Source organism: Pleuronectes platessa, chromosome 9, assembly GCF_947347685.1.
Source record: "Pleuronectes platessa chromosome 9, fPlePla1.1, whole genome shotgun sequence".
NCBI lineage: Eukaryota > Metazoa > Chordata > Actinopteri > Pleuronectiformes > Pleuronectidae > Pleuronectes > Pleuronectes platessa.
The window spans coordinates 9,595,926-9,621,373 of NC_070634.1; the positions used below are offsets into that span (position 1 = coordinate 9,595,926).

At 41.6% G+C, this 25,448-nt stretch overlaps 1 protein-coding gene across 4 annotated transcripts in view; it reads right to left on the reverse strand.

Moving 5' to 3' along the window:
* The window catches only part of ralgps2 (Ral GEF with PH domain and SH3 binding motif 2), a 71,263-nt gene that overhangs the window by 27,892 nt on the left and 17,923 nt on the right, over positions 1–25,448 (reverse strand). For all 4 annotated transcript variants that reach the window (XM_053430249.1, XM_053430246.1, XM_053430248.1 and 1 more), the window contains exons 2-9: positions 21,921–22,031; positions 19,780–19,908; positions 19,383–19,490; positions 18,969–19,019; positions 9,058–9,141; positions 3,336–3,425; positions 3,142–3,234; positions 1,620–1,746 (exon numbers count right to left, since the gene is read on the reverse strand). In XM_053430249.1, the coding sequence (XP_053286224.1) occupies positions 1,620–1,746; positions 3,142–3,234; positions 3,336–3,425; positions 9,058–9,141; positions 18,969–19,019; positions 19,383–19,490; positions 19,780–19,839 (613 nt within the window). In that variant the 5' untranslated portion in view covers positions 19,840–19,908; positions 21,921–22,031. The remainder of the gene's footprint in view (positions 1–1,619; positions 1,747–3,141; positions 3,235–3,335; positions 3,426–9,057; positions 9,142–18,968; positions 19,020–19,382; positions 19,491–19,779; positions 19,909–21,920; positions 22,032–25,448) is intronic.

A 25,448-nucleotide genomic window follows, 5' to 3' on the forward strand; every position in this document is an offset into this window, starting at 1 on the left:
AGTGTCACTCCCACAGGTATACACAGCAGACAGAAACATGACGGTACGCCACATAAGAGTCACATGTACACAGAGACATTGTGAAAGTTAACCTACCTGTGGCATATTTATCACACAGAAAAAACACATGGTAATGTCAGCTCTCTAATGCGGACAGATACTTATACACTAAGAGAAAGCCACCCAACCCAAATTAACCATTACACATACACACAGCTATCCTTATTAGGGCACTGCATTGACTTCCATTCATTGTGGGCAGCCTAACCAAACCCTTATCCCCAACTTTAACCAGGATTTCATGAATGATGTTTTGACTCACTAGGACTGAGCTTTGGTCCCTATAAGGACACACACGCACGCGCACGCGCACGCGCACGCGCACGCACGCAGCTTTTGTTCATTCCCACCCGCTCTCTCACTCACACTCGCTCTGAAGGGACTGGTGGATTTATGATAGAGGGGAATGTCTGAGAACAGAAGAGTGGCGATTTCCATTCTGTGGGCCAACTTGGCTCAGTCCAACCCTGAGGGCAGCCAGCTGGTCACACATCACACATGCACACTCATCTGACTGTAAGAAAACCCACACCAACACTTAAAACACAAAAAGAATCCACCCAATACAAATCCAACGTATGGTCTTATTCACATACGCAAAACAGGGATAGATAAGCGAACATGTGCTGTTACACAGCATTAGCTTTGCATTCGTTTCCCGATCAGCCATTACGTCCAGACTTCCATGACGGAGCACAATGGGCTGGTTAAAAGTTTCTGAAACGACAAACAGACTTTCCAGCTCTCTGTGTTTATGCTTGTGTCTGTGTTTGTTACTCTATGCTCCAGTGGCTAAGTTTGCAGCAGTAGCTATGATACCACTCTGATTGCATGAGAAACAAAACAGCATGGCAGTAAAGATCAAAGTCATCAAGTCAAAAAAGAGAACAAACAGTACAGCAATAAAACCACACATGTGGACATGAGCGATTTCAGTGCACAACTCGTACTGGATTCCTGCATGATGTCATGCCATGGAGTCAAAGAGAGAAGGGGCATAAATATTTAAGGGAATGAAAAGGACATTTGTTATTGTTATTTTCAGTTTTTCCTCACTGATTCATGCGCTTATTCCAGCTGAAACGAAAGTTGATATGTTTCAGGAAAATTCAACATTGTCTGAGAAACAGAGCAGAACTACAATGGCACACAGTAGAGTTCATACCTCTGCCAAGGCCCAACTGACCCCTGAAACCACATCTGCATTCGCGAGATCTGGATTTTTTCTTTTATTGGGATTTGCACCAAATTGATCATAAATATCAGACCCCAAAACATGCCTGATGTTTTTCATCAAGATCCATCAATTATTCCCAGAGAAATCAAGGAAAATGTTGAAAAATGTGTCGCAATATATTCAAGATAGAGAAAAATCATTCCTGGATCTGCCCCTTGATAGGGATCATCACCAAATATTGAATGGGTTCTTCCCTGACCCATACCACATTCTTGCAGCTAGATTGAAGATAGGAAGCTGACAGTCAGCAACGTCAGTGCCTCGTTCAAAGATCAAACCATGTGGACGTCTGTGTGTGTGCATGTCTGTTTTTGTGTGTTACCTAGGTATGGCATACACGAGACCATGCTCTGGCTGCTTATGTAGTCTCTCAGACGTTTGTAGTTGTCTTCTTTGGACATCAGGTAGTCGAGTCGATCAAACGTTGCCTTGTCCTTACGACTCAGTAACTGAAGTAAAGAAGGAGAGAGAAGGGGGAGCAAATGAAAGATAACATGAGACCTAAATAGACAGTTATAATGGGTTTCCTACTGCAGGAGTTAAGGAGAAGTAGGAAAGAAAAGAGGTTCTCTCATAAAATTGAATCCATTCAAGTCACTTCTTTCAGAGCGAGGGGTCAAATTGGATACACTCCAGGAAAAGATTAAGTTTTAAAAACAAAAAGCTTGAGAACCTGATCAAATGGAGAAAAATAATGCAAGACAGACAGAACTGGCAAATACAGTGTTGGCGACTGGTTAATCATAAGTCTGGTGACAAACTGTCATCCAGCTCCACATTAACACTTCCTTTCTTCAAAGTCCTGAGACTTAAGCTGCAGTCAATCCTTAGCTGTTGGAAACGTAGTTGAAGTAATTTACTTTTCAGTGTCAGAATAAAAAGCAGTCATGTTATAAAGAATAAAACCATTCCAAGTATGTTAATAAGTTAGTTTTCTTGGAGGGAGCAAGCTTCTGAAACTCCTCCTTCAAGTTATTTGACTTAATAGATCACATCTCTGATAAACTAGGCCGCAACTTTCTGTGTGTGACAGCTAGTTCACGTTTGGAACATGGCAGCACACTCCAGTTCAGGTAAGTTTGTCATTTCAAACATGGAATCTAGAATGTGTCTCCACATGGGAGCACTTGTGATTATATCGCCCCTCCCTGCTCTACATTCAAATTTACAGACACATTATTTCTGTACGAAAGGACCAACTGATGGGTTGGCCAATCTGACAATACAGATGTGCCTGTTCCCAGTGCGTTTGTGCCTTTGTCACCATTTGAGAGGGGGAAAGAAAGAAAGCGGGGCTAGGAGTGGCCGAGCGAATCAATGCACTGTGCGCAGCTCTATTATGAAATAAGAATTTATATTACTTATTTGATGAAGAAAAAAAGAAGATAAATGTGGTGGACAATATTGGTAGAGAGACAGCTTAAGAGAGACACTGACAGACTTGTTTTCCCACGCACATTTATAATAAGGACCTTAAAAAAGTAGCTATAAACTAATTTATTAAACTTTGACATTTGCTCTGTAAATGTTGCTATAATAAATAAAACTTTAATAAGATTAACAACTGAATAATGTGATGAAAATGTCCCTGCAATTCGAACACACGCATGATCAGTTCATAAATCTGCGTGGAGTCTGGTATTTCACCTAAAAAACTAAACCATTCAAAGACATATACATTTCCCAGTGATCTGCTTATTAAAATCTCGTGATATTAAAAGAAGCATATGTTTTCTGAATGTCCTGCATACTGTTATGGTAAAGATCTAAGCGACACCCCTTTGAATCAACAGCACTCCACTCATAAATCAGACTTGCTTTATGACTTATGTAAATATACTCACCGCCCATGTTTTGGTAAGCCTGAAGATGGGAGCACTTTGTAACGCCGACACCACAGCCATGACCGCATGAAGGTTGTTAATGTCACACAGTTTCTATGGAAAGTTGAAGCACATAGAGCATAACAGTTGAGTTTACGCTGCAAACATTCATAAGTTAAGAACAATAAAGTAATATTGTGCGTAGACCTGTGTACCTTGGCAGTGCGAATGTAAAGACTCAGCACCTCTGCTCTGATCTTCAGCGTCTGCGCGTGGAGGATCTCTCTTACCACCCAAAAACTTGTCTAGAAAAAACACACACATGCAAAGAGATGATGACACCATGCGACTCTCACACACTTGCCAAAAACAGATGCGGTTTATGGCAGAACGGATTAAGCGGAACGGGTCTGCAAGCACTCATCACCAAATCCGAAACTAGTCAAATTCAGAGCAGGAGAGCACTGGGCAGACTGCTAACAGGAACTCTCCATTAGAGTCGATTAGAAATTAGCCCTTGAGGTAAACCAAGAGCTTTGCAGGAAAATCCAAACTTATTACTCACCAGACACTATAACTCCTAATATGTAAACTGTGAAAAAAGGAGGACAGTGTGTGTATATGTGTGTATTCAGGGTATTTGGCCAAATCGAGCGCGATGTCGGAAATTTGTTTCTCAAGGGAGAACGTTGTTAAGCCAAAGTTCTGATTATACATACACACACGGACAAGTCAGAGCATCAATCAGTGTTTAAGCTCTGGGGAGAGCAGGAATGGAAAGAGGAAAAGGGAGGAGAGCGAGGGAAGAGAGGAGAGCGAGGGAAGAGAGGAGGTGATGGGAGGGGAAGTTAGCTTCAATGCCACAGGGCTCTGAGCCCACAGCTGTCTGTCTGCACATTGTGTTCCCACAAAATCACTTTCTATTTGTGGCAGGAGATGACAAGGGGAGACATCGTTACTCAAATAAATTATTAATTATAATATGTATATAATGGTGCTTCATGTGAATATTCAAATTTCCATTGTGATATAAATAACCAAACACCAGCTTAATTGGTTCTTGATGTAATCCGCAACGACTTTATTCGGGTCAGTGATGGTTGATTACAGGATGCTTGTAAGTAGCTCGCTCTAATGTGCATGACAGGAACACAGAGGGGGCTGATAAAGAGACAGGACAGCCCACCGATGTCATGGGATCTCTCCCGGTGGTCAACTTGACTAAATATTGATAGTTATTAATTGAGCTTTAATTATTTATCTTATATTTCTCCAGTCTTATGAACCACTCAAAGCTCTTTACAGAACAATTTGCATCCATCCAGTCACATGCACATTCATACACAAAGGAAATATACTGATTCTAATGTGACAGGAAGACTGACGCTCTCTGCTTTTCTTCTTTCGCCTTTTTCAGTGTCTGAATTATTTCTCCTATTTGCTTCCCTATTTTCTCTGCTGTTAATACTTTAGTGGGTGCTACATATATAAGTCAAACTGATTGTAATAGCCACAAAGATTTTTGTTTCAGGCAGGAAGTGAGAAGTGGAGGAGTGAAGAGATAAATTCATCCAGACACTAACTCACTCCCTCTCTTCTCTTATAAACACACGATTCACAGATCAAACTGATTTAATCTGCTAAAGTTGTGAGTGTATCCCCATAAAACAGAGCCATGTGCATTTAATTTCACCATTTCATGTGGACAGGTCTGCAGAGAAGATGAGGGAGGGATCAGAAGACTCACAGATGCTATTTCCATTGGCTTCCACTTGAATTTGCAGTTTTCTTAGAAAGAGAGTCCTGAATGTAAAAACCATTAAAATCTTGGAGGTAAGAGGTTCAGATTCTCTCGAACCAGATTAAATAGATTAAAAATGTATTTATTATCATTACTGTTATCATTAGTATTAATAGGGCCAGGACATTCTAAATTTTTAGCATCTTGATATACTACTTATCAACACCTTTGTGTATTTTCTGTATGACACATTTTCTTTTTATTATAGCAGCAAAGGGGAAGAGCCCAAGACAAATGTCCCACTCTGGGACATAAGTCAATGTTGAATCTTGAAATCTACCTCCGATCTCCAGTGTACAGTTAACTGCGGTTTCAATTTACTGTAAATGTGATTCCAGTCTGGGAGCAGAGTCATGCTGCAGCTTCACATTCAGTTTGTTCAGTGTTTTATCTTAATATCTCAGATCAGTCTGGACAAAATATACTGTACCTTAGGGGTTCATTGCAGAACATGTGTCTGTGTCTGCATCTGCACAACGATAAGATCACTCCTGATAACGGTGCTCCACATACAGAAGTGTGTAATGTGCGACCGAGGCAGGGTATGAGGGAGGGGAGGCCGAGAGACAGGATGGATGCCAAATTTTGTCCCAAGTAAGGATCATGTCTTTGGGGCAGTGCTCACGAGCATATCAAGACCTCCAGAACAGACCTGAGAGTCCCCAGCACTTCAATAAACATAAATAGACAGATGAAGGCAGATCCAGACAGTTTATCATTGCGGATCAACCCATTAAATGGCCCGGGGGGAGGAAGGGATGAGGTGGAGTTAAGGATCTAGACCAGGGGTGTCCAAACTTTTTATCCTGAGGGCCACATACAGAAAAAAATGTGAAGGTCTGGGCCACTCAGGCCGCCATGCCCCCCTGGGGGCGTGGCGGCCTGGGGGGGGGGGGGGCACCTAGTGTCAAAACTGAGTAGTACAATACAGTGGGCCATAGTCCATTACATTACAATTAAGTTATCCGACGCTTTTATCCAAAGCGATTTGCAATCAGTGCATTCAAGGGAAGGGGAGAGTGGGGTAATGTGAGACACCCACTGTATCTGGGCAACGGAACACATTTGTGGTCATGTGATTATTATGTTTTCAAGCCCCTCCCATTCCACCCTTGCCATGAAGGAGAAGTTGGTGCTGATGCTGTGGTTAGAATGTTTTTTCATAAAAAAATTATTTTTGCATGTAAAAGTAATTTATCTTGCATCAACTGTTTTGTCAAAACAAATTGATTCAGGTAGAAAAACTTATATCATACATATAAAACCATGTGATTGATGCTAGCTGAAGATTAGCCTGAATTGCTAAGAGATGTGTTTTCTAAAATGTTGGCTGTGGGGTAAAGTGAGACATGTAGCACAAGTTAAGTTTAGTCTTAACCATATTTTAGTGTAATATTTAGGGATGCACCGATATGGAAATTCTTGGCCGATACCGATACCGATATTTAAAATAACAATCTGGCCGATAGCCGATACCGATATTTGTTTATTTTCTTTTTGTTGTTATTCATTCACCCTTTTGTGCCAGAAAAATAATTAAATCATTATTTAAAAAGCACTATGTAAAAAATGTTCAGCCCTTCATCACTCTTATCTTTTAATGAGCACAAATTGAATCAGATTTATGAAACAATCTTTGATTTAACTAAACTTTATTTAACAGAGACATATTATGCCCATTTTACCGCAAGTTGAAATGGTTCCTTTGGATCTTAATGAAATGACTAACATATTTTGGTCAAAATACTACAAGGATAATTTAAAACAGCACCTTTTTACCCTGTCTAAAACAGCCTTGTTAAAGTATCATTATAGGGAACGCTCTTCTCATTGATTTACGGTAGCAGTATTGCCCGTTTATTAGAGTTGTTACGGCTTCTGTGTGTATGACGTATGTTGTCAATTCCCTTGTTACCTGTGCATGAGACGGATGAATAGAGCCGATGCACATGAGAATAAAGTATTTAAATAAGTACAGACGCTACGCTCATACTTTTTACGCCAAGTTACACTGCGTGAGTCAAGATAACTTAACAAGCCCTCCTCAGTTTTACCTGTTTTGAGTGTCGGGCAGAAATCACATCGCGTCAACACCCACCGTGGCCCTTCGCGATGCTTGTTTGAATTAAACAGTCGGATTCCCCTGGTCCGCACCAGTTCTCAGTCAGCTGCTAGGCGCCAGCCGAGGCGCACCGCAGGGTGCCCCCCCCCCCCCCCCGTGAACAGAGGGTTCCCCCAGCGGTCGCTGTAGCTGAGGTGATCCGCGAGAAGGGCCCGATACGCGTCCAGAGTCGCCGCCGCTGACCGCGTTCCCGGTCCCCTCCAACGGCCCGCCTTCCGCGGAGGCGATGGACACCGCCCCGCGGTCCAAGAGAAAGAAAGCCCCCGCACAAGCGACGCCGTGAGGTGCCACCGGATGAGGACCTCCCGGTGCCGCACACTGAGCCTCCGGCGGCGCGGAGAGGAGGGCGACGGAGCGACTGCTCCCCCAGCCGCGGCATGTGCCCAGCGGTTTTACCACAAATATGAACATCGGCCAATGATATCGGTGAAAGTTTATTACCGATAAGCCGATATCAGTAAACGAGGCGAATATCGTCCGCTACCGATGTTCGGCCGATAAATCGTTGCATCCCTAGTAATATTACATACATATGTTTTATTTTTAATGCCTTAAACATTGTAGAAAAGCCATCATGCAAAGAAACTACACCAGGAAGACAACCTGGGGCCAAACACCCCTCCCAGAGATGGAGAGTGCAGCCGCTGAGTTCATGCAAGGAAAGAAGTCTTTAAGAAAATGTCTCACATTACCCCGCTCTCCCCTACTCGAGGGAACAAACCAACAAGAATCAAGAAAATACAATTTCTTCAAAAATAGAGCAAAACTACATACAGTGCTATAAGTAACTGCCATTTCAGTGCTACTAAATTGTTAGTTTAAAAAAAAAAAATGGCCGCAGATGGCCCGCGGGCCGTAGTTTGGACACCCCTGATCTAGACAAAGATGAGGATGATAGCTGGCTAACAGACCTGAGGGGATGGTGGCTCAGATTTACCATTGGCTGTTCAACAGAACAAAATTAATTATTATGCTAGGGAATCAATGTTTAGTCAGTGAGCTGAAATAAGTTGATCATGTCATCATTGCCAACTTCTTTATTACTCTTATGATTTCTAGATAAAATAATATTTGTTTTACTACTACGCAAGTTGCTCGAAGCATCAAAACCCTGCACTGCTCATATACATTATACGACCAATGCACAGTGAATTATTCACTCATTGCTGCCAAATGAACCATGTACAAATCTTTTGCTCAACTGGATCCTGAAACCAGCAAGAGCGTCTGAAAGAAGAGGAATATGGCTTCTCCGCATACTAAGGAAATCTCTGCTCAACCAGTTCAAGACCTATTATTCAAAAAGCTAATTTCCTTTGGCTTGCAGCAGATGAAATATGTGCAGCTAACATCTTGAATCACCGTTTGGGATCTGCTACACATGGAGTTTCCACAGCAACACATTCTTGTTAGATCATCTCATATTTATACAGGAGGGCAGTAAAGTGGGTCTTTACTGGACGATTCTGGCAGAAACACTGGAAGGAGATTAAAGGGAACTGCTTGCATCATTACCCACAACTTCCTGTTGATGATTGTGAAGGGCCCAGAGGGAGCATGCCATTCACACTCCTGAATACATTATATACGTAAAAATGTAATGCACGTGCTTCAAAAACATACAAAATCACATAAATAACTTGATGCAGGTCAGAACCAAAAATCCAGCTTAGGACAAAGTATCCTGCCTCTCTTCACTGCTCTTTCACTTGGATAGTACTTATGAGGTATATGTCTGGCAGGGAGGAAATGTGGAGGTTATTTAGTACTGCCATGACAAGAGCATGAAAAACAAGAACCTCTGGGAGAGCAGTGGTGATGATTTGGTACTTGGAGGATGAAAGAAGATGGCACAATGGAAAGAGGAGTTGTAACCTCTCCATTCCTCGATGGCTAAAGCTTATAAATCTTTAACACTACAAGAGGAATGTTTTTTCTCTCCCTTTGTTCCCCCTTTGGGAGCGACATGGGACTTCAGTGCTGCACTGAATTGCAGACTGCGTGTAGGTCTCACCTGGTTGAACCTGCGAGTGAAGGCCACGGCATTTGGAGCAGAGCTGTGTTTCTCCTTCTTGTTCCAGCCACAGCTCGACAGCTCCTGAAAAACATGCATACAAACAATCAGTTAAGTTAGAAATGTGACACGGTACACAGAACCATTTTCAGTTAGTCATTCAGTGGGAGGTGAAGAAGAGGCAGAAGGCAGGATGTGATAAGAGAGAAAACAGAGCACGAGAAAAAGGGAAAGAGAGAGAGGCTGAGGACAGCATCCAGTCAAAGATTTAGACAGACTGAAGAACAAACCGATTGAGGAGAAAGTTCTACCTCGTTTTGTGGTCTCTACCAATTACCAATAAACTGATTCTAACCAAAAGAGTGTTTCTTAAAACTGTCCAGAAACAATGATACAATAATTCAAATAAAAAATCTGAAAGTTGTATCTTTGGTTTATTTATTCATTGAGGAAGTAATTCATTTTTTTTTATTTAAAAAAAAAAAAAAAAATTAAAAAAAAAAAGAAGGTACATGTCGAGCTGCTGTGGTCTGGAAAAGCACAGGTCAAACTAATTAAATAAACAAATGACAAATCCTCATTAGTCATGCCAGTAAATCTGAGTCACCACCTAAATTTGAAGCAGAAAAGTCAAACTCCACCACGAGAAAGCTTTACTGCAGTGTACCAAAACACGTCCCATCAGCACCGGGCTGATATAACCTACATTTCTGACAGATTCATGTAAAAGGAAGCAATGCCACATAAAAACATGAGAAAACAATATCCTTCAATTTAACAGAGACTAAATATGTTTTGACAGCTGGGGCTTATCACTTTACAATGATACAAAGCAGAGTAATTAATGGATGTTTGATTCATTTTACATCAATAAAAACTTACAAATAATTATGAAGTTACTGAAATTGTCCATTCTTGATTTTCTGGCAGAGACTTCCTAATACATTTTTCATTTCAAAAAGTTATTTCACTTTATTAAAGTGAAAGCAGCAACTCCGGAAATTGAACAGAGAAAAATTCCAGCAACACAACAGTCAGTCAGTACCAGGCTGGAATCAGCTTGGCCTCGGCCACTGTTCTTAGCAATGAGGTTTAGACTCCGAGACAGAAGACCACACAGACAGAGGGGAACCCAGACCCTCCTTTGGCCCTGCAGGCCGTCCACAGGCCAGGGACACTGACGTAACAGTCGGAAAGATATTGCGCAAGCTTAATTCCTGCCAACTCAACCGGCCGACTTGGGCTACGATATGAAAAGGGGAATCAGGCTGCGGCTCCTCCACATGGCCCCCCCTGTGAGACAGCCCGACCGTCTGGAAGCAGCCGCCTCCACCAAACAGCTCACAACTCTGGACCCCATCAAGACGTCTACTCGCACAGATAAGTCACGCTCGCTCAAGGGTGAGTCTCTGAGTCGTTAGTGGCAGCCAGCAGGGTTAAAGAGGCAGCATATCAAATGCAGATGTTAAAAGCAGACGTTAATGCGTGGGTGCATCGATGCCTCTGGGCCTATGTTGCGAAGTGTGAGAATAAAAGGATAAGTAAAAGGGGGGAAACACTGGAGGGAAAATGAAAGGATAGTGTTAAGACCATTAAAGAAAACACTGTGAACGTTGTGAAAGACCCAACAGCATCTTCCCACGAGGCTGACAGGCCTGTGTGGAGCCTCCTCGGAATCAGAGCACGTTGTCCCTGTCACAGGATGTATCAAGCCCAGTGTGAAGGAGACTCGAGCAAGTCTCACCGAGGGAGAATGAGTCGTTTATTTAAAATGTTTCCTTTTAAAATAAGCACTGCCCTCCGCACTGCCGTCATGTCAATCATTATCTTCTCCAACTTTCACACAACTTTGGTGATGATTCTTAAACAAAAACGTTCCATAGCTATTAAGAGCTGTGTGTTTGTGTGTCTCGCAGCTCGAACCATCACCTGACCACCCAGGTAGGCGGTCCACCCAAAAGGAAACACACAGTTGCTCTAATGCCTCCCTCGCTCAACAAGAACCACAACATTTCAACAACTGTCACCAACTATTCAACACTGGACCACCTAGACCTGTCTTCTAACTTAACCATCCATCCATTTATCCACCTAGGCAGACCAAAAGTTGAAGTTATTTATTGTTCTGAAGTTGTGCAGTGACAGTTGTCTTGTAGAAGGAAACTAATCCACCGCATCTCCAGAAACGATTAGAAGTTTATTTCCTTTTGTCTTTATTGTCTCATCTCACTGTCAGACATTAAACATGGCGGCATTATCGAGGCTGGTAAGAAGAGGGTTTTACATGCTACAGTAACGCAGCAATAAAATGTAAAAAAAAAAAAAAATTAGCGAGTGCTTTGGCCAAACCACAGACAGCCTCCCATTTCCACATGGTGGTCTGGCTAAGCAGCATTTTTCATTAAAGCACAGTGCTATGGGGTTGCTATACGCTTGATATATCTACTCAGTCTCTATAGTTAACGTTAGGGCTGTCGAGGAAAACTTACACGTGCACTCCTATGGATCCAGCCAAAGACATAAACAGAGGTCAGATTCTCAGCGAAACATCAACCATACTAAAACCTAGAGATCTCTAAAATAAACCTGCAAACGACCACTCCATCTCATTATCTCTCCATCTAATGCTGTGTTTGTTTAAACCCAAGTGTAGACTGAACTCTGACAAATGCACTGTAGGAAGAATCAAGTAAACAGAGGTACAGGCTGAATACAACAACCAGCTGAAGCTCAACCACAAATTGCAATGAATGTGAGATACCGCAGCAATTTCTTTTGTTTTTGAGCACTTTGTAAATGGAAAACTCAAGTGTTGGGGTCTCGGAGAATATTAAAGAGGGGCCACAGGCCAAGACAGGAAGGACTGATAAAGATGAAGGGCTTAATGGAAAAACAAGAGGAGAGGAAGTGAGGCTGAAAAAGAAGGTTTGCCACAAGAAGAGGAGCGATTGTGGAGATAAATTTACTGGGAATGTGAAGAAGGGATGGAAAGTCGAGTGCTGTTCTGCACTTCACCTTGTAGTGAGACAGAGGAACTCTCCATCGAGTGCCAGGTTATGACACCAGTCTGCCTTTTCTCAGTTCTAGTAAAACCAAAATAACTGAACACAAAAACTAAAAAAAATATATATATATAAACATCATGGAAAGAAATTATGAAAAAAGAAGGGTCATGAAAAGCATTGTTGCCTCAGTCAGACATCACTAAACTGCAGAGCTGGCAGAGACTTCCAATAAGTCAGCAGCAGGCTCCATTACTTTTCTGTGCACAACATGAAAATGATGACTTTTCCAGGAGCTCTTTTCATACATGTACCACATAAGATTCTGAAACCGACTATAGGTGGGGTTTCTATATGAAGATTTAATAGCGCAATTGCACGATATTATTATACAGATTATGTTTTATGCTAAAAGACAAAAACAAAGTAATTTGTTTGGCTGCAGTGATCCACTACTCCAGAGAGTATACATCTGGCACCTACTTCGAAACTGGATTAAAAAGTCTGGCCCAAATGAAGGAAAACTTGTTATTGTGGTTTTCTGTCTCCACTATCAAAATAATATTTTCTCCATCTTTCCCCACGATTAATGTCTGCTGATCACCGTGCTGAAAGGCTGGAGACTAGTTGGGATACTTGTTTGTTGTGCAGCAATTCTTTTCTCAGCCGTACAGCAGAAAAATGTCAGCTACAGCTATGACTGCACAACACACCGCAAAATATAAGAAACATGTTTGAAATTTGTGAAAACGTTAAGCCTACAAGTCAGGCCTCAGTCTATGAAGCTTTACCTCCAACTACAAGTCATCACAAGACTCCATGAGTCACATGAGAGCCTCAGTCTGTTCAGTGGATTTTTTACACCGGGTGCTCAGACGTGAGGAACTGACATACTTCTCCGGGGTACGTAAAATGCAATCTGATAGCTATTCCCTGAGAGCTGAAGCAAAACCTGCCAAAGCCACAAAATGTCATACTTGGCTGTTGCCATGACTGTGTGTTAAAACAAATGCAAACCTCTCTCCCCTTCGAGTCCCTTTACATCACTCAGTCCCTCATCACTTTTCTTTCAGTCTCTATTTCAGAAACATCCATCTGCGTGTCTGATTATGAAATTAGAAATGGCCCACTGGGACTTGGGGGGGGGGAAGAGATGAATGAAGAAAATGTCCCATGTCTTCCATTTCATCACAGTTCACACTCACTTGCCCTTTTTCCCCAGACAAGTATTATCTCTCCACGTCTCTCGTCACATGATCGTCCATATTCAAGTGAACTATTCAAGCCAGCTCGCTGTTGAAAAACAGAACCCATCACTGATAGAAACCATGAGGAATCACTGCATCGTAAATTTAGATGAGAACAGGATTTAGCTACATGTCCCTCGCACTGTTTACTCTCCATCTTTCTCTGATCCAGCTTGTCATTTTAATGGCACTTCACTTTGTAAACCCACAGCCAAGGAACACATCATGGATTCAGCTGATGGTTGTAGATTGCTCTGCAACTATAGATTATTTTACCATCATTTTTTTTTACTTCTGCTGCTCTCATCAATTATGCCTGCACTCCAAACAGAGGACAGGCATAATTGATGGGAGCATCATCTTTACTCTACAGACAAGACGCTTGAGTTTGACTGACGAGGATCCATTACGGGAAGGAAATATACACCTCGTGCATGCAGTGTCTTATGTGCTGTCACTTATGTGCTATTAAAGCCATATGTGTTTATACTGTGTGTTTGTCTCTGGAGTCGGCTGTATCAGAGGTTGGCAGGTTTCCAGCTCTGAGCTTTAAAACCTGCCTCTGTTAAACTCTTTCCAATATTAAAGGGTTATTTAGAAATACTGGCTTCTCCAGTTATAATCCACTACTTTATATATATATTTCCACAGTTTGGAAGAAAAGAGGATAGTGCACTTGAACCATACTTCCTGGCCCAAGGGTTTGCCAGACCCTTAACACCATTTTCTCACACCGTTTGTGGCGACTTCATCTACAGTTCTCATGTAATCTTTTATTGCATTTGTGACTGACAGTTATCCGTTCTTCCTCGTCCAGAGGCTTCGGCTAGACCTTTCAGGCTCCCATCCATACATCTGTGCCTTGGCGGTGCTGGAAAGCTTGAGTTAATTGTCTGGGACAATTTCTCCAGCTCATGGCAGAATGTCTGTTTATGCGTCATATACACATGTAAAATAATGAACAACACAAGCATGCATATTAATGTCTGGACTCTCACTTGCTTTCTTGCACCTTCACTGGAACTCACATTCATTCATATTATGATTTCAGTTATGATGCGTTTATGGAGAAAAGAAAAATGGAATCATAAAAACGGACATCAACAGGCCAAGGCAAAGCTAGTTTATGGTCATTTAAAATATTACAAGCAGTCAGAAGAGTTATTATGGAAATTACAGCAGCCTTGGAAGACCAGCGAAGAACAGAAATGGAGCAAAACATTGAAGTCACGCAGAGGTCGGCATTTGCAGAAAGAAGCCATGTGTCTAAAGGGCAAGTATGGTTTTTGTATAGTAACCATGCTGCAGGTCTCGAGTTAAACTGTTTTAAATTAGAATAAGAACAGACCAGGAGCACTTCAGAGTAATGTGGTGGAAATTTTATTTTTTTCCTCATTTGTCATAATGCAAAAACATCTAAATACTGAAGAACATCTGAACATGTCAGAGTTTAGTCAGGCAAGAGATGCGATATAGATATCAAATCCAATAGATGGTGGATGACTGCTCTAGCTGAACAAATGAGGACCATAACACATTATTGCTGCTTTCAGACATACAATGACTTGTATATGAAAACTCAAATATCTGAGTCGGTTTCCCTGAAAAATTTTTGAAACTTTTCCTGCCAGCTTCCCCCCCCCTTAAAATTTCCATAGAAAGTCTGAGTGAGGGCAAGTGAGAATACACCAAGAAAAAGGCTGGAAGGGAGCAAAGTAAGCAAGTGATTATATTTCTAGTAAGCAAAGGATGCTAAGGTGAAAAATACAGAGGGCTTTTGGTGATAAGCGCTGATCTCGATATGGAGGAGACAAAAACTTTTGCAGCCGTATTTATTTGTCCTGCCTCCTACATGATCTACACAGGCGCCACCACTCGTCTGAATGTTCCAGACATTTTTCTACTGTTATGAACCAATTTGACCCAGAAAATGTCCTGCTGGATTTATGGTTAGGGAAAGGGACATTTCTGTCTAAAACCAACTTCAGTACACTCACTGCCTTCTTTCTACCACTCAAGTCATTTCTAGAAAATAAAATGCCAAAAATTCAAGAATTTGCTCTATATTTATATCCATAGTCCGGCCTGCCACTCTCCTTGGTTGGCCGAGTTAACCTAATTGAAATTATTATATTACCAAAATTTCTTTACCTTTTCCAAAACATTCCTATCTTGATAAGGAAAGAGTTTTTTTTAAAACTTTGGACCATTGCATAGCATCTTTCATCTGGAATGGTAAATCACACAGGATTAAAAAGGCATCGCTTGAAAGACCCAGGGGGCTTGCTGGCTCTGCCCAATTTTACAAATTTTTCTGGGCCTGTAATATCCAGAAAATATTGTTCTGGATGGAGGACCATCAACCTGACATTAGTGAGGCCTCGACACATCTTTAGTGCACAGGCAGCCCGGTCCACTTGCGCTCGGTCTTATGCGCTCTGTACCCTCCGATCCCACATCATTAATTACAATTTCCCAACCTCTACCTTGAACTCAGCTTTAAAATCTGGATGGCAAAAGGCATTACTTCCACACGTAGCCTCTTTTTCCAGGGCAAATTTGGATCATTCGCACAACTTTCTGAGAATTTCGGCCTGCCAAAATCACATTTTTTTAATTATCTCCAGGTAAGACATTTTGTGCAGAAAAACATTGCTTCATTTCCAAATTTACCAGCAGATAACACAACTTACAATCGTCTCACTTTTTATCCACACCGTAAAGGCTTATTTTCAGTCCTTTACAATCAAATTGGCAACATCTCCTCCCAGTCACTGCAAGAAACTAGAACACTTTGGGAAGAAGACCTAGGAGTGGTACTGAGAGAAGATCAGTGGCAGGCTGCGCTAAACTTAGTTCACACCTCATCCCCCTGTGCTAGACACAGCTTAATTCAACTTGAAATTCTCCTGAGAGTTCACTGGACCAGGGCTAAACTTGCCAAGATTTCCCCTGATGTTGACCCCTCTTGCTCCCGCTGTAAAAGTCAGCCAGCTGATCACATACATATGTTCTGGTCTTGCCCTCTCCTCAGAAAATTTTGGGCAGATATCTTTCAGGCTTACGCTAACATTTTTGGTGTGGTCTTCCCTCCAAACACATTATGTGCCATTTTTGGCTTTACTGTTGAAACTCGTCCTCTTAAGGGTAGGGCCCATGTCGTCATAGCTTTCACCTCTCTGCTTGCCAGACGTCTGATACTACTCTTATGGAAGGAAAAAAAAACTCCCACATTCAGTAGATGGATTAGAGACACCATGTCCTTCTTGAAACTGGAGAAAATAGGATATACTCAGAAAGGTTCCACACAGAACTTTGAGAGAACCTGGACCCCTTTCCTATCATACTATGAGAGCATACAAAGCCCACTACAGGAGGAAGACTAGATGGCAACAACCAATTTTATCAGTAGCCTCAGTTTGTATATTTCAGAGTAATACAGCAGTTAAAGGGTGCTTAAAGGGCAGACATGGCTGCATGTCAGTAAAAACACTATTGCACATCTCAAGGTTTTAACCAAGTTATTTAATATTTTCCTATTCAGACAGTGGACAGAGTGAAACTGCAGGCGTGCACCAACACACACACACGCACCTGATTTTACCATCATGCGTCTGTGAGACTGACAGCAGTGGAAACTCGAGCCGAGTTCAGCTCAGTCATAGCTATGTAGTTTTCTTGGTAGCCAGTGTTGTGAGACAAAAGCTCAGTGAAAGTAGGAAAAGCCCCTCGAGTGCACTCTGATGCTGCCGGGTCACAGTGTGTACAGTACACTCTGCTCCCTACTCTCCCTCCACACTGCAACCTTCCTCTCCTTGTCAGCTCTCCCCCTCAATCAGGTCAGTGAGAGAACAAAAGTCCTTCCCAAACAGCCTCTCTTGCTCTCTTTTCCCAGCATTGTTCCTCAATCCCACGTTTAGTGGCTCTACATGGGACACTGAAGCATGTGAAACCACATCCACACACACCTGCTACTTAAATATTTTTGCTGAGCCATTATTTTCCAAATTGCTACATTGGACTGAAATACAGGGAGAGATTAGACTTGTAAATCCCACTTAGTCGGTCAGTCAGTCAAACAAAGCATTTATGAAAACCTTTATGAACCTCTGTGTGATCTTAGCCCGGTGCAGTTTAGATGATGGGGCTGGAGTCCAGACGATATCAATGACTTCCCTCTGAGTGAAGAAACAGCAGTACTCCCAAGACAAAAGCTACTTAGAGTCCACAACCGATGGCCAGTTAAAGTCACTAGCCAATCAGTCTGCTCATGTAAGAACATCCACTCTTCTCTAAAAACAGATTGGCCATGGGATCCAAATATAATCACCAATTATGGAAGTAATTTAAAGTTTACAACTACTAGAGATCTACTCATTATGTTTATACCCAAAACGTGACTGTTATTGAGGGTGTTTTGTAATACAGCAGCCTGACATCAGCCCTATTATGGGAACTGTGGTAACGAGGGATAGTATTGGATGTGACCATCTGAGGTACAGTAACTTCTGGGGTTGATACAAGTTTAGTGTCCAGTTGGCTAACATAAATCAACATTTTTAAATATGATATAAATACAATATACAAAAGAACAGGCATGATAATACTCTTCCTTTACCTTTATAGAATCTGCTGCTGTATGCTTCTCAGCTTTTTTGATAATACACTGCAAATGTAATCCAATAGACAGGCTGCTCTAAAATCACTTATCATATGTTCCCATATGTTTGTGCCCAGCTCTTCTGTTTCAGCTGGTCACTGATCAATCACTGTATTGATATATTAACACTAATGCTAGCTTACATCAACCTATGCTGTAGCTGAGTTCTGTGGCAGTAGTTTTTAAAATAAGTCATGGTTAACGAGAACAATAACAAGAATAGTAAAAATAATATTAATCATGATAATGAAATCCCTACAATCAACAATTTGATTTTGTCTTGCAATTTGGGGGAATGCTTGAAATATTTCTTAATACTCAATCGTTTTTTTGCTGCCAGTAAAACAATGTTACTTGGGACACAGCTGTGGGGCTTTAATCAATGTTTGATTAATCCCCTCAAACTGGGGTTTTTCCCATTACTCAGACACAACAAACTATTTACAGGATCAGACAGGTCAAGCTTAACTATGATATTGTTATTTAAATTAAAACAAACTGCAGGTCTGGGAATGACGTCATGCCAGAGGAGGGCGTGTGCGTAGTGTTCACTGAGAAGCGCCAAGTGTTGCACACGTGCAAAGGCCGGATTCAGACTGGGCCACAGCAAACTGGGCTGTGGTCTCTCTCCTGCTTTCATAAGGCCACAGTGGCCAACCTTAAACACAGATTATCCATGTCAGCTAACCGAAAGGGTCTGACAATCCAGACGAGAAAAAGCATTAGCCTCCCTCACTGAGGCAACATGCAGGGTGGGCAAGACTGAGAATGACAGATACTAAGATGGTAAGTGTAATATGTGGCTGTGCATTGGAGCTCTGATTGCAGCTGCTGCTGAGTTTACAACGGCATGGTAAGGATGCAAGGATGAACTACAGAAAAGAAAGGGACAGAGGGAAAGACAGCAAATGGATAGAGGAAAATCTTTTTTTGTAGTTTTTGAGATAAGGGGGACTGATTATAAACATTAAAAACAATTTATTTGATTTGATCTCAGCTCACCTCTGGCTGGATGGCCTTGAACACAGGAGCATCCATGAGTGTAATCTGGCCCTGGAAGAGATGAAACACGCAGTTTTATAGTAAGCCACAATGGTTGAATTTGCATTTGCCAAAATCCTATACATCAATGTAATGCCTACATTATTAGGATTTGAACAAATCATTAATTGTCAAATATAAGATCAACAATAAAACAGTTAATTAAAATACCACCACATCCTCGTGCGCCCACGTCATTCTACGCAACAGGATGTGCACAGCCCACTACTGTCATGACACTTACTGACAGCACCTTTTAACACCTTCGTGACATACCAGGGGAAAGTGACACTACAAGACAAAGATTAAGAGTGCCCCCTTGTGGCCAAACATGGTAGAACATCAGTTTTAAAAGATGAAGTAGAGTTCACTTACTGCATATTCTTCAGGAGTGACCTTCAACACATCGAACACAACAGCATCAAAACTCTTCTTCAGCTCTGAAGAGACCTTATCACTGAGAGATTCAGAGCTGCTGCTCCTCTGATGGAAGTAAAACACAAACATTATAATCTAATGGTGTGTTTAAAAGTTCAGATTAAGGTATCAGGTAAACAAGAATGATGGCAGCTCATGGTTAAAATCAGATATGATGTGGAAAAGAGGTTGATCAAAGAAAACAGTGTGGACTAAGTATTCCAATCAAAATAAACATCTAACACTTCCTGTCGCCTCATAATCATAAAATACTAGAGCTGGACACTCCTTGTGCGTTCGTCCTGCTTTTTTCCCACACCTTGAACGGAGGCATGGCGAGTGGGCGCTGCCTCACCTCAGAGACTATTCCAGCGTTGGTGTTGATGCTTGACTGGCCATTAGGGAGGTCCATCATTCCCACACCATCTAGCTCTAGTGCAGGAGACAACTCATCATCCTCAAATGCAGCAAAGTCCAGCCGGCCCTTAGGAATAAAAACACACACACTGTCAGTTGGTACATTTAGCACCACATTTTGACCATTATTTCCTCAGCTGCCGACATATGAGACTCATCCCTCACAACTTGGTGCAGCAGCACCCTCTCCTGTTGAGAACTCACTTTGTCATTATGGGTTCCTGACTTGAATATTAAACTAAATTAACCGTCAGTAAATGTTTTATTGAATCGTCCCAGCAGGCATTTGTAATTTCATATGGATACACTTTCACAACCTGTCACTTACTACACATAAGACCGGACAAGACAGAAGGAGCTTAGGCTGCGTGTTAAGAAGAGATCTTCCGTGAAAGGGGTTTGGAGAGGGCCAGCTGGCTGCTAGAGCCACAACTTTAAACGGCTTACACAGCACTACAGCAAGACCTACTGCCACTCAATGACTCTCTAGACCAGAAGGATTTTAAAAAGTTCTCTGGTCAACAGAGCAGAGTATGTAATCCTGAAGCTCTCCAGGTACTTTCACTGAATTTTATTGGATAACTGTTTGTTTTTTTAAAAACATAAAATGGCTGCTGTAACTTGGAGTTGGTTTGTTAATGCTATGGATGCATGCCATAATGTGTCGTTCACAGTACACAGAGCATCGCTACTTAGAGAACCATGTTAACGTACAAATGTGAATGACAAATACACAACACAAGCTATACAAAGACTTATTCAAATCTTAATGACCGAAATGACCCAACATTGTCCCTTTTACTTTGGTGAAACAAATTTTGTATATTTTAATATTCCTGTCTAAAACTACACATATGTAGACAGAGACAGACCAAAGGATTATTAACAAGCTGCATTCAGACATGCACTTAAATCCTGAAATTGTGCCAGGGGGCTGTATCCAACATTTTGTGTCAAATTTTCCAGCTAAGGCATCTCCTGTCTACTTGACAATGCAGGCCTCTATGTGCCCATACGGGCCTGCAAGCGTGCGTGTGCATGAGTATGTTTCTTCCTAGCATTTGGTGGACTCAAGGCTCAGGCAACCACCTTTGCTTCAAATACCATTACCTGCTTCCTTTCACATTGCAGTCTGCTCGGCCAGAACAAACAGCGCTACATCATGTCAACCTTCTTCATATTGTTTGACAGCAGTGAATAATTGCACAGGAATCAGTAGCTAGTCTGTGTTTACAAGTCAAAGTCTTTCTGCTGGTTATAAAATCATACATCTGCAATGACCTTACTTCCTGGTCCATTACTAGTGTCGGTCTTTTCCCAGGACATTGGACAATTATATAAAGTATAACTCAAAGTTACCATACGTTAACACACAGCCTAGTCAGGGTCTTTTAAAATTAGCCCTACGCTGACATAATACATGAAGTGTCAAACATTGATACAGGGATTATGTCTTCATCTAAAAAATATCACTTTAAAAAAAAAAAAACGTCTATGACTCAACATATGATCTACTACTAAAGTTTACAACCACAGTCAATAGGGTTGTTCGGTTTTATTGTTTACTAGTTTGTCTCTCAGTACAGTGTGTCAAACACCTGAAACAATGTACAGTCATCTCTGCTCCTGCAATTAATCACTGCCGTTCAAATTTGCGCCTGATAAAATTATTGGTTGGCTGAAAATTGGCAGATGTTTTACAGACCAAACAAAGTAAAAAAGATGATCATTTCTGTTTAATGTCACACGGTTTATTTTCTTAATTCAGGTTCTACATATTTGTTTTTTCTTTAGTTATTTTAAATACAAGTTTGAAGTGTAAAATATTATGAACAAAATCCATTTCTTTGTCATTAGGGTTTGATGACGAAATCTTAGGAATCATTGGCATTTCAAATTGTTATGCTTACATTTGCCGGTATTGTAAACTTCCTAATGTTTGTATCGTCCGCCAAAAAATCGACATCGGTCTGGCTCTAGTTAAAACAGAGGTAGCCTACGACCATGCAGGCACAGAGACAGTGCTGTCAAAACATTGTGAAAAACAAGCTATCCTTACAAAGAAGTTGATACACTTACCAGTCGTGTGTCAAATGGGCATAGTGCTGGGAGTGAGGTTAGCCCGTTGTTCTGTATCACCGTCTTTGTTTATCAAGTCCTTGCTTTCTGTGAGACCTGCTCCTGCTCTCTCTGTGTGAAAGAACAAAGGGAAAGAGAGAGGAAGGGCGCATGAATCTTCTGAGCATGAGGAAAACCCACGCAGCCATCAGCAACAAGCACTGCCAAAAAAGTCCGGATGCTGATATGAACAACCCGCTATAGTAACAAATGATGATGGATCCCTCTGCATCCTCTGAACCATCAAATTTAGTAACAGCTACCTCAGAAAAAAGTGGGAGAGGAACTTTGACAGGAGTAACATTGGCATCATATAAATACCTACTAAAACTTCCTTTCAAATAGTCATATATACACTATCAATGCCATTTATTATAGTATACAAATCGATATCATACAATTATTATTTTTTCACCTAAATCGAGAAATGCAGTAATCATTACAAAAAAATATAGTGTATGCAGATGTTTCAACAGGTATCCATCTGAGCAGATCGGGGGTTAAGCACGACATTACAGAGCCCATTTACAGAGATATCATGGCTGGTATCATTTTCAGCGTTTCCCTCGAACATCTTCATCAATTTATTCACAGCTGCTGACATTTCTTGACCCTGAAATGTTACAGAGAAATGATTTCCCAAATTCATTACATAAAGATACTGGATGGGTAAAGATTGGTATCTGAATCAGAAAAAAAACAGACCGCTACATCGTCACTCATTATTCAGTTGGTTTGTAAGAAGCATGAGTGACTTAGTATTTGACAGACACGATTCCAATATGCTCCAGATAGTTTTCAGCCAACCTCATGTTGAGCATGAATCATTTCTTGCCTTTAGCACTTTGAACATGACTGCATGACTAATAACCACCAGTAGGTGTCTCACCACTCTAAAGAATGAAGCCTGTGTGTCAGACTGAGACAGGCTATGAACAAATGTTGCATTCTGACAGACAGTAGTTGGTCTTTTGCCGATAGACAGCAGCTAAGATCTTCTCATCCCCTCAAAGTTGTTATCACTGGATAGAGGTACAAAGCTCAGCAGCAGAACAAACAGCAGATTAAGATTTCCTCTAGTCGAGGTTAACTTTAAACCTTTGCTTACAGAGGCCTGTACATTCTTTCAAAGATCACATTAGATCAAGAGAACACCACCCTGGAGATTGGGTTCAGTTTCATAACAGCCTGCTGAGAACAAACTGGTTCAACGTTCAAGCTGAGCCACTGGGAACTTTTGTATTATAAGAAAAGGAATAACGCGTCTTCCTACGCAAACTTAAGAGACTATGCTAACATCTATAGTCGGTCATTGTCCCAGAAAGGGTGGATCTTCCTATACAGTGAGCAGTGTAAACACTACATGGCAACAGCCTGTGTCTGCTTGTCTGTTACGTACCTGATCATCCAAGACTAGTTTACATCGAACTTTACAGCTCCCTAAAATACCCACACCTCCAACTTCCATAACACTACCCCAACTAATCCCACCAGGTCAGAATTCTGTTCTCTGCACTTGGCCACATCCATGTACTCAAACAATAAGATAAGCTGAAATGTGTTGTGTTGGCATCATGCTTTTCTTCCTGAGGTTCAAGCCAGGGAATGTTTACCTGAAGAATATCATGTATTTGTAAATGCTAGGAATGCTCACTGGGACAGAAGTTAAGAGGAGATGATGGATTAGAGGAAGAAGCAGAGGAAGATTGACAGCAAAGTAGAATGTGTCATGTTGTAGAAGAGGATGTGTTGTTGTTAAGCCAAATGTGACTCATTCCGCAGCCTAGCAGGTGCTGTTGAATTAGGCCTCTCTGAATCGGCTGCCTCTCCCCCCCCCCCCCCCCTTTGTGTTTCCAGGCTGCTTTGACATTCACATGCTGCAGTTCAAACACAAAGCCGCTGCCAGCCTAATTGGCCTTGTTGCTGACGGGCAAAATGCATACTAGCAAGTGTTTCCGTGTGTCGTCATTCACATGACAGCATATTTGTGCATGTGACAACACATTCCATATCGTGCACTGACCCTTACATTCTTGTCTCAAGTGGCACTGAAAACAGGTCTCCTGCACCTTCATTTTGCATGTCCTCTATCCTCTATCCTCTATCCTCCTCTCTTTGGTCATCTCCTGCCCGGTGTCCTTTCACCTCAACCTCTTTTCACTGCAGCTTAAGATTTTATGTGAATGTCTGTCTGGATTAATAGACCAAAGAGTCATCTCTGTCAGGTTAACAATTAAAGTGCATGCACTGCATGTATGACAGTGTTCGTGGCATTGGAAAGAGCAAAAAGAGTAATAATAATTTAATTGTTGTGCATTTCGAGATGTATTTTTTGTGCCAACCTTGATTTGTGTTTTGTCACACAGCATCGAAGCATGAGGTTGTTGTTTCTGTATAATGTCAGTGGTCATAGATTTCTTTGATGTCTAAAGGCCGGCGCATGGTTCTGCAACTGCGGCTTTTCACGAAGTTGTGTTGATGGACTCGTTTTAATTTATGGTTCTCCAAGGGTTGCGTGTGTTGCAAAGCAATTCACCGCCAGAACACTAAGTGGAGGAACGTTTTTTGTCGAGGACGACCTTAGAGATGCCTTCTTTGTGTGTGGCTTGCATAGCTTTGTCATATAGTTACAAAAATTGGGCAACGCACGCAAGAAGGGGGACGCAAGCAAGCAAGGGGTTCTTGCGCTTGCGTGTCTCTGAAAACGCAGAACAATGTTGCAGAGAGTTTGTTTTATTTCTCAGTTCAGTCAAACTATTTAAACATACGAATTTCTATGTCATTCATTGTGTGCATGCATTTGTTTTTCAAAGGGTTTAACCTGAGCCAGGCCATACAACAATGAAAGCAAACATCACTTCCATACAGGGTAGGAGCATACAGCGGCTGAAATACCTTATGCAAGTTGTGATTTGATCAAATGCACTGGTATCAAATTGGTACTTGACATCGGCCAATACGCCATTCAATTGTCCAGGTATCGGAATCAGTGCCAGAAAGGGTAATATAATTCTGAAACATTTCTAGTATGCATATACATGTTTACTCTCAACTACATCACTATCCCAACATGAGATGATAGCTTCCATAGGCACACACAAACAAAGGATTGTTTTGTGTGCGTGTGTGTGTGTGCCTGTGTATGTGTGTGTGTGTGTGTGTGAGAGATGGAGGGGAAATGTTTGTTATTGCCGTTTACAGAAGGTCACGCACTGTGAAACTGTGAAAAAAGGATCATATGGGAGATTTCTGTAGCATCCAGCATTAGCACAGCGTTGTGTGACTTCAACAGCTTTGACAGCTCTGCCAGTCCCTGCCTGCAGCTCGGCAGGCCTGTCTTTGACACCTAGCAGCCGCGAACGCATCGCTTCTGAATCTGCTCAAAATGTGTGTGAGAGGTCCACAAATATCAGTCTTGCAAACAGCAAGATTCATAGACCGTATTCATAAAAACAGCAGAGTCGTGGCCTTTTCTCTGCACAAACCTTT